The following is a 16,842-nucleotide window of genomic DNA, read 5'->3' as shown; positions in this document are numbered from 1 at the left end:
GTCCCAATAAAAGCTGGGCAGTGGTGGCACATGCTTGTAACCTAGCAACAGGAGTATAAACATCCTGCTCTAGGCTGGCCTGAACACAAACAACATTAGACCCTATCAGAAAAATAAAGTAAAAATGGCTGGAACTGAGGCTCAAATGGTGGAGTGCCTGCCTAGCAAACTTAAGGCCCAGAGTTCAAAACCTAGTACAGAGGCTGGGAATGTTGCTTAGAGGTAGAGTGTTTGCCTAGCATGCACAAAGTCCTGGGTTTGATTCCTCAGCACCACATACACAGAAAAAGCCAGAAGTGGCACTGTGGCGCCTTAAGCAAAAAAGAAGCCAGGGACAGTGCTCAGGCCCTGAGTTCAAGCCCCAGGACTGGCAAAATAAAAATAAAAATCACTGCTTTATTTCCTTGGCTCTTATAACCTATCAAAGAGCTTTGAAGGAAAAAAGCATTAAAAAATAATTTTCTCAAATACATGTCCATTGTACACATAATAGACCTGTGGCTGGCTGTTTCTACATCTGCACTAAACATCTGCGCCCCTTTATAACTCTGAGTGGGTATGTTCAGAATTTGGCTCAGTAGGATCAGGATTCGAAGACTCTCCATTAGAGGGACTTGACTCTGCGAGTGGCTCAAAGGGTCGCAAGTTTGCATAGGTCACCTCCTGGGCCAGCTGCTCTAGGGAAGGGCGGCCTAGGAGCAGATTTCGAAGTGAAATTCGAGTCATCAGGAAGCTGAAAAACAGGAAAAAGCCAGTTTAAAAAGCTCAGCCAGCCTAAACTTTGAACTTACTAGTTAAAACCCTTGGAGGCACATGGTCCTAGATCCTCCCCCAGTGGCATGAGATATCACCCTTAGTGACCTTTCCATATCCCTGCTGGAAGGGAACTCTGTGCAGCCTGGTGGATATGAGGATAGGGCAGGAATAACCTATGGGGAAGCTGAAATAGAACAGACAGTGGGCCTTCAGCCACCCGCCACTCACATTGAATCAGGGAGAAAAGTTAAAAGGGGAAAGACGTAGAGCTAACCTGTCCTTTTCCTGGGGGAGACTATCTAGTGTTATCCTCACTAGCAAGAAGTTATCAAGCTGACAAATACCTGACAGAAATGCTAAGTGCTGTGAGCGAAACTAACCTGCGTCGAAACACATACAGCTTTCGCAGCAAGAAACGCAAGAGTCTCTCGTGGAAAGGGGTATTTCGCCGACGTTCAATCTCCTGGAGCCTTTGCTGGCGTCTAAGAAAGGTCTGAACCAGAGGTGTTGGTTCAGGGCCTCCTTTTATTTCCCCTTCCAACAGAGGCTGCAGCTCTGGAGGTAGAGGTCCTGTTTCTGCCCAGAAGACAGCAAAAGAATCACTGAAATCAACTGAAGGCTTCAAGTCCATTCTTCACTGGCTATTTCCTCATTCGATGGGCCAGGGGCTATCTCAACCTTTATGTACTCACCAGTTCCATTCTCCACTTTCTCCTTTAACTCTTGCAGATAGGCCAGGTCCTGCTCCAGTGCAACCTCTGTAGTGTTGACATAGACGTACATGTAGCAGGAAGGACTAGGTGATATTGTATACACCTTATGGTATTCACCAGCAGGCAACTGAGAAGGGGGAAGAAATGGATATATTTCACTCTCTAGCTTTTCTCTGGCTGGCCTAGGGCCTCTCTACGCTTTCCTTGTATGTTTTTTCCTTGTTTTTTGGAATCTGAAGAAACTGACCTTTGAAATCTAAGGCAAAGTCCCAAAGGTGCTCTGTGTGTGTGTGTGTGTGTGTGTGTGTGTTCAACTGAGCTATACTCCTAACTGAAGCCCTTTTTCTTGCTTGTTTTTGTGGTGTTTGTGATATACCACCCACACACAGCTGAAATCTTCCCTTTTTGAAATTCCCCTTTACTGGCCTATAATATGAACCCTACTCATCTAAACTTTCTGCCACTTGCAGAGTATTTGGGTTTGTTTTTTTTCTGATTGGTACTAGGGCTTACACTCAGGGTCTTATGCTCTTCTTTGGCTTTTTCTGCTCAAGGCTGATACTCTACACTTTAGCTACATCTCCACTATGGCTTTTTTGTTGTTGTTGTTGGTTGTGGGGCTTGAACTCGGGGCCTGGGTGCTTGTCCCTAAGCTTTTGCACTCAAGGCTAGCGTTCTACCACTTTGAGCCACAGTGCCACTTTGTTTTTCTGGTAAGTAGAGATAAGAGTCTCATGGAATGTTTTGCTCAAAATGGCTTTGAAGCATGATCCTTATATCTCAGCCTCCTGAGAAATCACAGAGAAATACCTGCATTTTTTCTCCCTCCTGAAGAGTCTGGTTCTTCTGCTCTGCCACCAATTCCACAGTGACCTCCCCCTGTAGCAGCTGGATGCTAGTGTTGCCAAGATCTTCACTCACAAAATTCTCCAAGTGCAGCCCTGCCAGAGGACAATGTAAATCAACATCCTATCCCATTGCTGAGTAAACTCACTCCCAGCCAGAAGAAAGACATCACATCTCTGACACCATCACCGCTGGAACCCACCTACCACTCCATCATATGCAATGTCATGTCCCTAGCCGAGGAAGCCAAGGAAAGAGCACAGTCTCTCCTCACTTTGCTCCATACCAGGGAAATCTGCAATGAAGACTACTTCGGTGTGGTTGTCCAGGCTGCTCTTAATTTCCTGTAACTTGGTTCTCCAGGGAGACAGGTCCATCAAGAGTGGCTGCACCCAAGGAGTGCGTTGGAAGGGGGACCAGAAGGCCTGCACAATGTCCACACGAGGGTCAAAAAGCCTTAGGGAAGAAAATCATGTTCCAAGGTGGCCGTAGCTACCCACCCACCAGAACTCCTGGTTTTGTTCTTTATCATTGTATCCATGAAGGGGCAACGGGGTTTCCAGACAGAAGAAATGATCTGATGTCAGGGGTTATTGCAAATCCATGGCAGAGAGAAGGGAAAAGATTCTGGAGCACTACAAAGAATGGGGGGTTAGTGGCCACCTGGAGAGAAGGCATTGTGTTAACTGTCTGAAAGCACAAGTCAGTTTGCTTTTCTCTTGGATGGTAGTGCCCCCTGCTGGAAGCAATCAGCAGTGCCCATGACCATAAAAACCCCAACATGCACTAGGAAGGATGGCCTTTGTAAGCAAGACAACACGGGGGAACACGAGCCATTCATCTTGGTAAAAAGAGCTGTGCTTCATTTTTTCCCCCTTCTCTGCTACCCTTGCCCACCTCTGCTGGAAGCGGTCATTGATGGAGACCCAAATATCAAAGTAGATCTGGGGCTCAGTGACATTGTACTTGGGAAGCAGGAGGCTCAGGCAAGTAGCATATTGCTTCAGCATGTCTGCGTGATCCTTCCATCGCCGGCTCTGTGTAAATACCTGTCCCAAACCCCTCCATTAGTCCCACTGCAACATTAGCAACCTCCCAGACAGGGCATGCACTGCCAATGGCACAGACAGACCTCTATCTGCTACTTATTCTGGCCAGGAAAAAAACAAGAACTTATCTTTGGGGATGAATTTTTTATTACTAGGCTAGTGGTACCTACTTTTCCTACATCAAATCTCAGTCTAAACAAATGGCAAACATTGTCCAATCTCTCCCCACATTAAAAAAAAAAACAAACAGTTCATTCTGACTTCTGAGAAAAGGCAGGGACCCATATTTGCTTAGGAACGTAGGAGCAAATGGGACTCAAAAGGGCTGTAAAGAACGATCAACTGTCAGCATCAGACATCTCACCCCAGGGTTGAGGTAGCCTAGCTCGCCAGTGAGGCCATCACGGTACGTGATCTTCACGTGCTGGTGGGAGCGGGAATGTACCATCATGTCCCAGGAATAGCCGTACAGCCCGTTTGTCCAGTTGTTATAGCCCTGGAAGGGCAAAGCAGAAGGGAATTCAGCTCAGCTGATGTCCGGCCCCATTCCTTCCCAACTACTGTCCCCTCCACCACTTTTCAAGCCCAGCCTCTGCTATGCACACATAGTCTTACAAACCTGGGTGAGGAAATGGGAATAGGGCAGGAAGAGCTGCTCAAGAAGGTAGAGCAGGGTGAAGGCTGTTCCCAATTGGTGGCGCAGCCTTGGCTTCTGGCCACTTTTGGTCCGGCTCCGCTTATACACACAGGAAGTGCTAGGCTGAGGGGCGGCCTTGAGGGGCAGCAGCTCCTGTAGGTTTTTTGGACAGTGGGATACCAGCTTCCGAGGCCACTCAGGGGAGCAGAAGAGAGGACTGCTGGCCAGCATGACATAGGGGAACATACCTAGGAGAGCAAGAAGGAAATACTTTAGGAGTCTGTACTCCCTGAATCACCTTCCCTTAAGAAGTATCTCCCAGGTAGTCCTCTTAAAAATAGTTCTTAGCCAGGCACTGGTGGCTCACGCCTGTAATCCTAGCTACTCAGGAGGCTGAGATCTGAGCCAGCCTGGGAAGGACAGTCCATGAGACTCTATCTCCAATAAACCACTCAGAAAAAAGCCAGAAGTGCCAGGCTCATGTCTGTAATCCTAGCTAGTCAGGAGGCTGAGATCTGAGGACTGCGGTTCAAAGCCAGCCTGGGCAGGAAAGTCCATGAGACTCTCATCTTCAATAAACTCAGAAAAAGCTGCAAGTGGCACTGTGCCTCAAGTGGTAGAGCACTAGACATAAGCAGAAGTTCAGGAACAGTGCCCAGGCCCCGAGTTCAAGCCCCAGGACTGGGGAAAAAAAACAAAAAACAGTGGAGTGATGAAGGAAGCTTCTATGTACCTTTTGCTGCCTGGCATAGGCATGGTATGAAGAAACAAATTGAACTGAATCAAATGACAGGAAGTAATCAAAATGTTTGAGGACTGGGAATGTGGCTTAAAGGTAGAATGCTTGACCAGCACACACAAAGTCCTGGGTTCCATTCCTCAGCACCACATAAACAGAAAAAGCCGGAAGTGGCGCTGTGGCTCAAGAGGTAGAGTGTTAACCTTCAGCAAAAAGAAGCCAGGGACAGTGCTCAGGCCCTGAGTTCAAGCCCCAGGACTGGAAAAAAAAAAGTTTAAGAAATTGTCAGTGGGGAGGGGAGAGGAAGGAATGAGGGAGGAGGTAACAAACAGTACAAGAAATGTACCCAAGGCCTAATGTATGAAACTGTAACCTCTTTGTACATCACTTTGACAATAAATAAGTATAAAAATAAAAATAATAAATTGTCAGTATCTTTGGGGGATTGGACAATGGAGTAATATCTTTACTGAACTTAGTCCTCAATAGTCATCTCATCTGCTTGCTGAATTCTAAGAACAGTATATCTTGCCATCATAAAGACACTTGTGAGAGCCAATGTAAAAAATGTTGTATGAGCTGGGTACCAGGGGCTCACACCTGTAATCTCAGCTACTCAGGAGGCTGAGTTCTGAGGATTGTGGTTCAAAGCCAAGATGGGCAGGAAAATCTGTGATTCTCATCTCCAATTAGTCACAGAAAAAGCCAAAAGTGGTGCTGTGGCTCAAATGGTAGAGTGCTAGCCTTAAGCAAAAGGAGCTCAGGGACAGTGCCAGACCCTGAGTTCAAGCCCCAGTATTGGGAGGGAAACAGTTCTTAACTACAGGACATTTATGCTTTCTCACTGTGTAACATACTGAGCCCAGAAAGGCCAATCCTCTCACCCCCATTTATTCCCACTTCATGGGAACTGCACTGGCCTAATTAAGCACCTATGTTCACTATCTCCCACTTGCCGATACTGCCTCTCCCCAGTGCCCTCGACAAACCTGTGTCACGCTTCCTGCCAGGCTACAGGTACTGACCAATGCTGAAGAGCTGGGAATTCATGCAGTGGAAGTAGGATACGAAGAAGAAGCCAATGGATCTTGAGGCATCAAAGAAGAGCAGGAAACCAGCTGAGAGGTCAAGAAGCAATCCACACCAATGCACCACCAGCAGGCTAGTCAGTTCCTCAGACAACACTAGTCTGCAGAGACAGAGACAAATGTCCACCTCCCGCTCACCAGGGAACCCAGCAATCCCAGCACATTTGCAGAACAACGCGCATCTGCATCTGGTACCCCGTCCCTACCAGTGGGGCCGTGTGCCTAAGCATCTAATCCACCCACAAAAATACTCTGCAGTGAATTTCCCAAGCCCTTTGCATTTTCAGGTGTCTCCCTCACCCCAGAATATTCTATGTATTGAGCAAGAGCAGGTCTTCTAGGATCAAGTTAATTGGGAAGTGTGTGTATTGTGGGAGCCATGTTCCTTGAAAGGTATAAATGAGAAGAAATTTTAAACAGTGGATGCTTGTCTAACGTAGTAAGTTGAACTTCAGGGAGTGGGAAATAATACAGAAAGAAAAAAGTAAAATGAGAGGAAGTCGCTGATGGTTTTGACAGAGCAGGAACTATAGCCGTCTATCTTCAGTATACTAGCCAAGGAGCTCTTATGATATGCTGGTGTGGCAAGGGAAGGACATAAGAGACCCCCAATGCAAGTTCTGGGGGTACTGACTCATTCGCTAAGTCACCGAGCTGTGGCCCTTTCCTTATTTCTTTGCCCTTCTTGCCCATCTCTTCTGTATGCCTTAAGTCTTCAGCTAGGCTTCAGTCCTTTAGTGTCACTGACTCAGTCTTTGGCTGGAAAGGAAGATGAGTGGACAGGGGAAGGTGTGAGGAAAATTCAGGCAGTGGCCATGACTTCAGTCCTAGGGAACATGAGTCTCCTATCCCACCCCTGCCCGGGCAAGGCCTCAGCCCTGCCTTCCACTCACTTGAAAGGACTGAAGAGCCAATGCCGGGACAAGTGTTCCATGGAATAACCCTCAACCCAGTCTGCATCCAGCTTCTTCACACCCGCAATGAAATATACAATGAAGATCTGCAGACACGATATGCAACACAAATGTCCAAACAAAAAGCAACTATGTTTTCTACAAATAGTCAAGACTAAAGTAGGTTCTGATCTGGTGTGGGGCCCAAGGCAGAGATTTACTCGTCTATTCATCTCAAACATTCAGTCATCCCACAAACACTTACTGGCATTCTTCTACCTATGCCAGACATAACACTAGGCACCATGGAAGAAGTCATGAAGCACAGAGGTGACTTCTGGCAGAGGGGTGGTTGTCCAGGGACACCGCCTGTCTCCAGATCCCGTACCTGGCCACGTAGCACTGCATAGTTCCAAAGGGGCACATGAGCATTCCTCGTCCGGGCATTCAGCAGGCCATCCACAGACCTACAGCAAGAAGGATAAAACACTGAGGAGGGCTTCTTAGTCCAGTCACATATCCACTTTTCCTTTAAATGGTGGAAAATCTGCCTGAGGAATCTCTCGGTGTCCTCTCTGACACTCTGGGCTACTTTGAAACTTTTAGAAATATAGGAACAAATGGGGCTGGGAATATGGCCTAGGGACAAGAGTGCTTGCCTCATATACATGAAGCCCTGGGTTCGATTCCTCAGCACCACACTATATAGAAAATGGCCAGAAGTGGCACTGTGGCTCAAGTGGCAGAGTGCTAGCCTTGAGCAAAAAAAGAAGCCAGGGACAGTGCTCAGGCCCTGAGTTCAAGGCCCAGGACTGGCAAAAAATAAAATTAAATTTAAAAAAACATATGAACAAATTCTAATAGTAATCAAGTCATAAAAGAACTATTTCTACAGCTGTTCCTAAGATGGACTTTTATGTTTCATGAGGTTATTTTGTGTGTCAGACACAGAACTTGAACTCAGGGCCTAGGCACTGTCCCTGAGCTCCTTTGCTCAAGGCTAGTGCTCTACCACTTTCAGCCACAGCTCCACTTCTGGTTTTCTTGTGGTTAATTGGAGATGAGTCTGTCATGGTCTTTCCTGCCTGGGATGGCTTTGAACCACAATCCTCAGATCTCAGGTTCCTGATTAGCTAGGATTACAGACCTGAGCCACCAGTGCCTGGCGAGGTTATAGCTTAATAAACCCATCATAAGTTGAAAATACCTTTAACATAACCTGCTAGGGGCTGGATATGTGGCCTAGTGGTAGAGTGCTCGCCCTGCATGCATGAAGCCCTGGGTTCGATTCCTCAGTACCACATACACAGAAAAAGCTGGAAGTGGCACTGTGGCTCAAGTGATAAGAGTGCTAGCCTTGAGCAAAAAGAAGCCAGGGACAGCACTCAGGCCCTGAGTTCAAGCCTCAGGACTGGCAACAACAAAAACAAACAAACCTCTAACATAACCTGCTAAATATCCTACCTTGGCAGGCCACATTAAATGTACTCAGAGCACTTGAGGTAAGATGATGTAACACAAAGCCTATTTTATAAAATGTTGAATCTTATGTAATTTATTGATTATATCAAGTGAATAACATAATGGCTGTATAGGTATGCTCTTACACAATCATGAAATTGTTAAGTTTAACCATACTAGGGACTGTAATAAATTATAACAAAAGTTCCAGTGTGTACTACTAGCTCACAATTGAGTTTGTCCTAGTCAGTCAACTTAGGAACCAAAGGATCAAAGTCTAGAATATGCCTAGAAAATAAATTTGAGGGAATGTTTGAAAAGCTAAAGATGTATGAGAACATGCGTATATGTTTATATACATCTATAGAATATTATCATTTATTCTTTTTGGGGTTTTTTGAGATAGACTTTTGCTACGTAGCCCAGGCTGGCTTCAAATTCTCAATCCTCCTGTCCCCGTCTAAAGTGAAATGACAGGCATTGAGCCACTATACCTGGCTATACAGCGTAGTGACTTTTTTTTCCCCTGCTGGTAATAAGGCTTGAACTTAGGGCCTAGCACTCTTGCTTAGGTTTTACACTCAAGGCTGGCTCTCTACCACTTGAGCCGTACTTCCACTTCCAGCTTTCCATTAAGTTAATCTTTAGGATTTGTCTGCCCCGGCTGGCTTTGAACTGAGATCCTGAGACCCTTAGATTTCAACCTCCAGGTAATTAGGATTACAGGCACGAGCTATTAGCAACCAGCTCAGTGTTATCTTAAAAAAAAAAAAATCAAAAATTCTAGAATAGAGCTTTGACTCCAGTTTTATAGTACTTGCCTAGCCATGAGCAAGGCTCTCAATTAAAAAAAAATTTTTTTTTTGCCGGTCCTGGGGCTTGAATCCTGGGCCTGAGCCTCTCTGTGCTCAAGGCTAGCACTCTACCACTTGGGCCACAGTGCCACTTCTAGCTTTTTCTGAGTAGTTTACTAGAGATAAGAGTCTCATGGTCTTTTCTGCCCAGGCTACCTTTGAACTATGATCCTCAGATCTCAGCCTCCTGAGTAGCTAGGATTACAGGCACAAGTCACTGGTGCCTGGCTAAGGCCCTCAATTTGATCCTCAACTTTACCCCCCAAAAAAAGTTTTTAAGGAAAAAAATTCAAGTAATTGGGGCTGGGGATATAGCCTAGTGGCAAGAGTGCCTGCCTCGGATACACGAGGCCCTAGGTTCGATTCCCCAGCACCACATATACAGAAAACGGCCAGAAGCGGCGCTGTGGCTCAAGTGGCAGAGTGCTAGCCTTGAGCGGGAAGAAGCCAGGGACAGTGCTCAGGCCCTGAGTCCAAGGCCCAGGACTGGCCAAAAAAAAAAAAAAAAAATTCAAGTAATTCCACAGCAGAGTAAGGTATAACATTCACTAATATTGAAAGATCTGGATGCCAGCATCCAGTTCAAGAGGTACCTGTTGTTAAAGCCAAGTTATAAACACCTGATATACTGGGGGGGGGGGGGGAAGGGGGGAAGCAAAACTTGTTTTCAAGAAGCTGGGAAAGGGGAGCATACTAGAAGTCTAGCACACTGGACTTGCTGGAAGTCCATGAGACTCTCTAACCTCAAAAAGCTGGAAGTGGAACTGTGGCATAAGTGGCAGAGCACTAGCCTTGAGCACAAAAAAGTCAGGGACAGTGTCCAGGCCCAGAGTTCAAGCCCCTATACTGGGAAACCCACACAGACATAAACACACAGACACACACTAGATGCAACCATCAAGGACTTTGCACTCACTTGTTTTTTGCCTATTATGTGACCTTAGGCAAGTACTTTACTTCTCTAAGACTGATATTTGTCATCTATAAAATGAAACTAGTACCACGAATCTCATTGGGTTTTTTTTTTTTTTTAATGTGTGCATGTGTCAGTACCAGGGCTTGAACTCAGGGTCTTGCATTCTTGCTCAGTTTTCTTGTTCACTGCTACTGCTCTTTTACTTAACCCATACATCCAATCAAGTGTTTGCTTTTTTGTTTTTTTATTAAATTTTATTGACAAGGTGTTGTGCAAAGGGGGTACAGTAACATAATAAGGCAGTGAGTACATCTCTTGTGATAGCTTACCAATCAAGTGTTTTTGCTAGTTAATTGTAGGTAAGTGTCTGATAAATTTTCCTGCCTGGAATGGCTTCAAATCTTGATCCTCCAGGTTGAGTCTCCTGAGTAGCTAGGATTATAGGTGTGAGCCACCATAGCCGGGCTCTAATTATATGTGTGTGTGTCTGTGTGTGTGTGTGTGTGTGTATACCTGTCCTAGGCCTTGAACTCAGGCCTGGGTGCTGTCACTGAGCTTTTTCAGCTCAAGTCTACAGCTTTACCATTTCAGCCATAGTTCCAACTTCGGGTTTTTGGTAGCTTATTGGAGAAAAGCACCTCATGGACTTCCATGATTGGGCTGTCTTTGAACCATGATCCTCAAATCTGTCTACTGAGAAGCCAGGGTTACAAGTGTAAGCCACAAGTGTTAGGAAATAGGTATATTTTTTTAAAATTCAAGTCTTTCAGATGGAACTTCTCAGAAATATTCCGTCAAAACTGTCTTGAGTCAGGTGTGGCATACATGTGTATAATCCTAATACTTGGGAAGTTGAGGTAGGAGGATCATGAGTTCAAAGTCAGCCAAGTTACATATAGAGGTCCAAGGCAGCCTGAGCTATACAGTTAAGATTTCATTTCTAAATAAATAGTTGGAAGCCATGACCCAAGTGGTATAGCACTTCCCTAGCAAGCACAAGGCCTTGAGTTCAAATTATACATAAGAATAACAAAAACTTCAACTGGACCTCATAGCTTGACATCCTAAAGAAATTCAACATTAGACAGGCATAGTGGCTTACACTTGTAATCCTAGCTACTCAGGAGGCTGAGATCTGAGGATTGTGGTTGAAAGCCAGCCCAGGCAGAAAAGTCCATGAGACTCTTTTTTTTTTTTTTGCCAGTCCTGGGCTTGGACTCAGGGCCCGAGCTTCTTTTTGCTCAAGGCTAGCACTCTGCCACTTGAGCCACAGTGCCACTTCTGGCCATTTTCTATGTATGTGGTGTTGGGGAATCGAACCCAGGGCTTCATGTATACAAGGTAAACACTCTTGCCACTAGGCCATATTCCCAGCCCATCCATGAGACTCTTATCTCCAATAAACTACTCAGAAAAAGCTAGAAGCTGTGCTGTGGCTCAAGTGGTAGTGCTCTAACCTTGAACACAAAGAGGCTCTAGGACAGCACCCAGACCCTGAGTTCAAGCCCCAAGACTGGCAGAAAAAAAAGAAGTTGAAAGTTTTACATAAGTGGGGTCTGTTGAATAGTGACATAGCTCATCACCATTAGAGTGAACACTTAGCATGCAAAGAGCCATGGGCTTAATCCTCCATACAAAAAACAGAATAAAAGTTTCCCAGAAGCCTGGGAATGTGGCTTAGTGGCAGAGTGCTTGCCTAGCATGCATGAAGCCCTGGGTTCAATTCCTCCATAGCACATAAACAGAAAAAGCCAGAAGTGGCGCTCTGGCTCAGGTGGTAGAGTGCTAGTCTTGAGCAACAAAGCTCAACAAAGGTCAAGCTCAACTAACAAAAAAGAGGGGCTGGGAATATGGCCTAGTGGTAAAAGTGCTTACCTCGTATACATGAAGCCCTGGGTTTGATTCCTCAGTACCACATATATAGAAAAAAGCCAGAAGTGGTGCTGTGGCTCAAGAGGTAGAGTGCTAGCCTTGAGCCAAAAGAAGCCAGGGACAGAGCTCAGGCCCTGAGTCCATACCCCAGGACTGGCAACAAAAAAACAAAACAAACAAGAAGGTTCACAGAAAGGGAATTTGTATGTATGTATCAATGTATGAAACCTGATGACTGGTAATGAATTCAGTGTTTGAGATGGTGTTGCTATACTCATCTTACTGACATTTCATATTAGCTTTGCTCATAACAAATGAGGAAAGCACTTAAGGTCTCTGCCACAGTGACTCCAAGTCCTTTGCCCACATTCCTTAAGAGGTGGTCACCTAAGCCAGAGATGGGGGAGGGTTACTTCCTCCCAGGACAGCACTGCTGAGCAGCCTTGGTATGTCCATCTCCTCTTGTTTTGTTTTTGCTTTGCCAGTCCCAGGACTGGACTCAGGGCCTGAGCACTGTCCCTGGCTTTTTTGCTCAAGGTTAGCATTCTACCACTTGAGCCACAGCGCCACTTCCGGCTTTTTCTATATATATGGTGCTGAAGAATTGAACCCAAGGCTTCATGTATACAAGGCGAGCACTTTACCACTAGGCCATATTCCCAGCCCCCCATCACCTCTTGATGTCATCTCCTTTTCAGTCATGTCTATTCTTGGCTTTAACTCTGCCCCTCTGAGTTCACACAGAAAGAAAAAAAAATCTGCTTTCTCTCTCACATATAAGCACCCTTGGAGTATCTGAAAACAGCTATATCTGGCTTTAGTCTTCCCGTCTTCTCACTAAGAGGTTACAGGAAGTGGATAGATCAAGGCACCTAGAGAGATATGGAAAGAGTAAATGGGTAGAACCATTTTGCTTTTGGTCATTGCAATCACCCCAACTGACTGCCCCCCACCCTCAATCCATTGAGGTATGACCATGTAACCATACTTCACAAAACACAGTTTCAAATATTCTCACTGGGACAATTTCTAGGATTCCACTGGGTTCCTGTCTCTGATAAGCATCCTCACCCAGCCAACCCGGCCCCGTAATCCCCCAGATTCATACCAGTAGTGGTTTGCATCCATGAATGTCAGCTGAAAGGCCAACAAACCATACAGGTAAGAATGGTTGTTCCACGATGTCTTGTCCAGAAGAAACACATACCAGTATGGCAGCAGGAATAACAGGCAGCTTATCCGGTAGCACAGGCCCAGCATCATGCCCAGGGCCCCTGGGATTTGTAGGGAGAGGATTAAGAGGGGTCACCACAGGCCCAACTTCCCTGGGACAGGCTGTGATTGGAATTAAGAAAAGTCAATGATAGTTTCTAACAGGTAAAACAAATTGAAAATTGAATGCTATCTTCATATTTTAAGAAAAGTTATGGGCTCACAGCTCACAAGACACACAGATGAGCAGTATGAAACTGAAGAGAAATAGGCGCTCAAGACTTCTGTTATTCACCAGCATGCTTCTTATTTCTGTTTTTGAAAGGCCAGTCAATACTCCCATCTTTCCCACAGTTCTCCTCACCCAGAAACATGACAGTGTAGACCAGATACATCCAGTCAAGTGGCAGCGGGCGCAGGGCATCCAGCAAGGGGAAGCGGCACACGTCCAGTCCATCTAGGTATTTTCGGTCCAAGGAGCTGAGGCCCCGCTCCTGGGGAATGTCCAGGACCATTAAGAAGGCTGTAAAGGCAATAGGGGAGGGAGCATTACGCCTCAGCTGAAGTTGTAGAATCACCAGAACTCAGCTGAGCACCCCTGGCTCCAGGACTGTCACACTTCTTTTCTAATTTTGGCTCTGCCAGTTATCCAACAATAACTACTGAGCGTATTGTCACTACAGAGTATGTTAATCATACAATCAAATAGTCTTCAAAGCTCAGTGAGCCAATTCCCCTTCGTGAAAAGTATGTTAATAATACTTCATAGGGTTTTAGACAGAGTTAAATGAGAGAAACGTACAAAATGCAGGGAAAGGGCTGGGAATATGGCCTAGTGGTAGAGTGCTTGCCCCCTATACATGAAGCCCTGGGTTCCATTCCTCAGCACCACATGTATATAGAAAAAGCCAGAAGTGGCGCTGTGGCTCAAGAGGTAGAGTGCTAGCCTTGAGCAAAAAGAAGCCAAGGACAATGCTCAGGCCCTGAGTCCAAGCCCCAGGACTGGCAAAATAATAATAATAATGATGATGATGATGATGATAAAACTAAGTTCTATAACTGGAAATATGGTTCAGGTGGTAGATCATTTGCTTAGCAAGGTCAAGGCCCTGAAGTCAGTACCACCAAAAAAAAAAAAAAAAAACCCACAAAAAACAAAAACCAACACACAACCTGAGAAGAAGAGCTGTGGTTCAAGTAGTAGACCACCATTCTTGAGTGAAAAGGCTAAGGTATAGTGCCCAGGCTCTGAGTTCAAGCTCCAGTACCAGCACAAAAAACATAACTGTTAAGGTTGTAACATCCTACTGAGCTATAGGAACTGCTGTAAGGGGTCCTTCCCAACATTGTTTTTGCTTCTTGGCATTCCCAAGAAAGAAGTAATATTTGAGTAAGGGGTTACTCAGATCAGCAAGCCAGTTTGCTTAAGGCAGGGTTTCTCAATCTCTGGTTTAGTAACATTGACGAATCTGGTTAATTATTTATTGGGATTTTTGCCTGTACATTATAGGACACCAAGGAGCAGCATCCCAGGTGCCTGCACAGATGTCAGCATCACCTAGTCCTCCTCCCCCCAAGTTGTGACAACTAAAAATGTCTGTATACATTGTCTAATGTACCCAGGGAGCAAAACTGCCCTCAGTTAAAAACTACTGGGCTAAGAGGATGATGCACTTGATATATCTATAAGCCAGTACAAGGATGCACGCCTGTAGCCTTTGCCCTACGAAACTGTAGATCAGGGGATCACAGCCAAATTGTTTGTCCCTTACCCCTGGTCTGTTTCTCTTAAGTCCTTAGCATAATTACTTGGCAACTTCGTATCACAAGTCAAATGGGTCCCTGTTCCTCCGCTTCTGGCTTCATATAGCTTCAGATTGTAGAATTTCCTGGCCATCAAACCCTAACCAGAGGTGACAGAGCCAAGTATGATCCTAAACCTTACAAAGACTCTTTCTTCCATTAAACAATACCTTCAGCAATATGGACAAGGAACAGACGACTGTCATTTTCCCAACCCCAAACACCAAGTGCTCCCACTCCAAAAGTGGACTCACCAAAGAGAAAACGAAAGACAGCCAGGTTTGCCGGATCCGTGGGTCGGTTAAGCAAGGTCACTAGCCTCTGCCAGCTAGATAAATCTTTCCATTCAAAGCCCAAAAGTTTTACCATTTGGCTGCCCTGCCTGGGCCCTGAGGTCGGTCCAGGCTTGTCTTTCTGTCCTTTATCTACAAGCAATGAGGGGAGACGCAGGCTTGAAGTCAGGCTCCACTCCAAACCTCAGACATCCCAGCCCCAATAGCCCAGGTGTAACGCCACCTGGCTCTCCGACTACCAGAAGCTTCCGCTTCTCAGGATCTCCCACGTCCCCAACAACGGGCTGCAACCTCACACATGCCAGAACCCCCAGTCACCAGGTCCCACCAGGCGTCTCCGGCTCCTCCCCTCTGAAACCAGCGTCCTTCTCTCTCCGCCCGCACGGCCGCCCCTGACCCTACCTGAGCCCAGGGCGGCCCGTGCGGACCGGGGTACAGCCATAACTCCCCTGGCGGCGCCACCAAAGTCCGCCACCTTACGCTCCGCCCCCCGCGACACATCAGCACCTGCGCGGCCAGCCGGAAAGCGACGACACTGTCGTGAAGTGCCGCCCGAGTCCCACGGGGACCCAGCGTGGTCAGGGGGCGGAGCGGGGAGGGGCGTGGGGCGTGGCCGCGCAGGCGCAGACGGGCTTCCCCATGCGCAGAGGTAAGCTCGCCTCGGGTAAGGTCGTCTGCGCGAGCTGCCAGCCGCGTCCTCAGGCTTCTCTAAGGAGAATCAAAGTTTCCCAAACGCGCTGGGTTCTTCTCCGACCCCATTTGGCCTCTCACGCGTTAGGGGACAGGTGCAAAGGGCAGACTTTCCCCCCGCAGAAAGAGGTTCAGGTGCAAGAGCCCTCGCTTAAATAAATCAAGCGCGCGAGTCGTTTCATTCTGTCGTCTGCCTGCACCTGCAAAGAGCAGGTGGAGGACGGGCGCCGGCCCACGCCTGCAACCCTACCCACTCAGGACGCTGAGATCCGGAGATCGGCGGGGCTCAAAGCCAGAGGGGGCGAGGAGAGCCCCTGACACTCCTATCTCCAGTCAGTCACGCACGCAGGCACGGGGGAAATAGGTTAGTGTGAGGGGCTGGAGAGCCAGTGATCCTCAGAGAAGGGTGCCCTGAGCGCAGTTGTAATACCTGATGCTCTCCACTAGGGTTAGCTAGCAGCATAAGAAAAGAGCAGTCTAGGGCAGAGGCTCCCAAGCCTTTTGCTCTTGGCTCCCCTTCCACTGTGGGACATAATGGAGGCCCCTAAAGTGCTCTGTTTGGGCTTATATGTTTCAACGTATATGATAGGGGAAACCTTTTTATTTTATTTTTTTCCAGTTCCTGGGTCTTGAACTCAAGGCCTGAGCACTGTCCCTGGCTTCTTTTTGCTCAAAACTAGCACTCTGCCACTTGAGCCACAGCACCACTTCTGGCGTTTTCTGCATATGTGGTGCTGGGGAATCGAACCCAGGGCTTCATGTGTAAGAGGCAAGCACTCTACCACTAGGCCATATCCCCAGCCCCCTCTCTAAATTTTTGATAGTGCTGGGGCTCAGATTCAGAGTTTGGAGCAACATTTTCCCAACTTTAAAATGTTTTATTGAGAGTCTTTTTTATGATCAGTTTTGATTTATTAAAACACAATGATAACATTGTCATGTGTTTATGTAAGTAAATATTTTTATGGTCTGGGAATATAGTCCAGTAGTAGTAGTTAGTGCTGGCCATGCTAGGTAAGT

General features: G+C 46.6%; 1 protein-coding gene across 3 annotated transcripts; it reads right to left on the bottom strand.

The window, feature by feature from the left end:
- Positions 1–315: 315 nt before the first annotated feature.
- On the bottom strand, positions 316–15,941 carry Ggcx (gamma-glutamyl carboxylase). 3 transcript variants are annotated; one of them, XM_048352578.1, is made up of 15 exons: positions 15,640–15,941; positions 15,094–15,264; positions 13,401–13,559; positions 12,933–13,098; positions 7,110–7,188; positions 6,722–6,828; positions 5,766–5,929; positions 3,984–4,249; positions 3,729–3,860; positions 3,213–3,364; positions 2,602–2,771; positions 2,280–2,410; positions 1,449–1,596; positions 1,137–1,332; positions 316–733 (listed from the first exon to the last, which is right to left on the bottom strand). In XM_048352578.1, the coding sequence occupies exons 2-15, from the start codon at positions 15,206–15,208 to the stop codon at positions 541–543; spliced, it is 2,178 nt and encodes a 725-aa protein (XP_048208535.1). In that variant the 5' UTR covers positions 15,209–15,264; positions 15,640–15,941; the 3' UTR covers positions 316–540. The 3 variants fall into 3 exon arrangements, with proteins under 3 accessions (XP_048208535.1, XP_048208534.1, XP_048208536.1); XM_048352577.1 differs by having other exon boundaries at positions 15,535–15,694; XM_048352579.1 differs by lacking the exon at positions 15,640–15,941 and adding an exon at positions 15,461–15,596.
- Between the last annotated feature and the right edge of the window lie 901 nt (positions 15,942–16,842).

The sequence above is a fragment of the Perognathus longimembris genome, chromosome 8 (assembly GCF_023159225.1).
Source record: "Perognathus longimembris pacificus isolate PPM17 chromosome 8, ASM2315922v1, whole genome shotgun sequence".
NCBI classification, from domain to species: Eukaryota; Metazoa; Chordata; class Mammalia; order Rodentia; family Heteromyidae; genus Perognathus; species Perognathus longimembris.
This window is presented reverse-complemented; position numbering and strand designations above follow the sequence as displayed.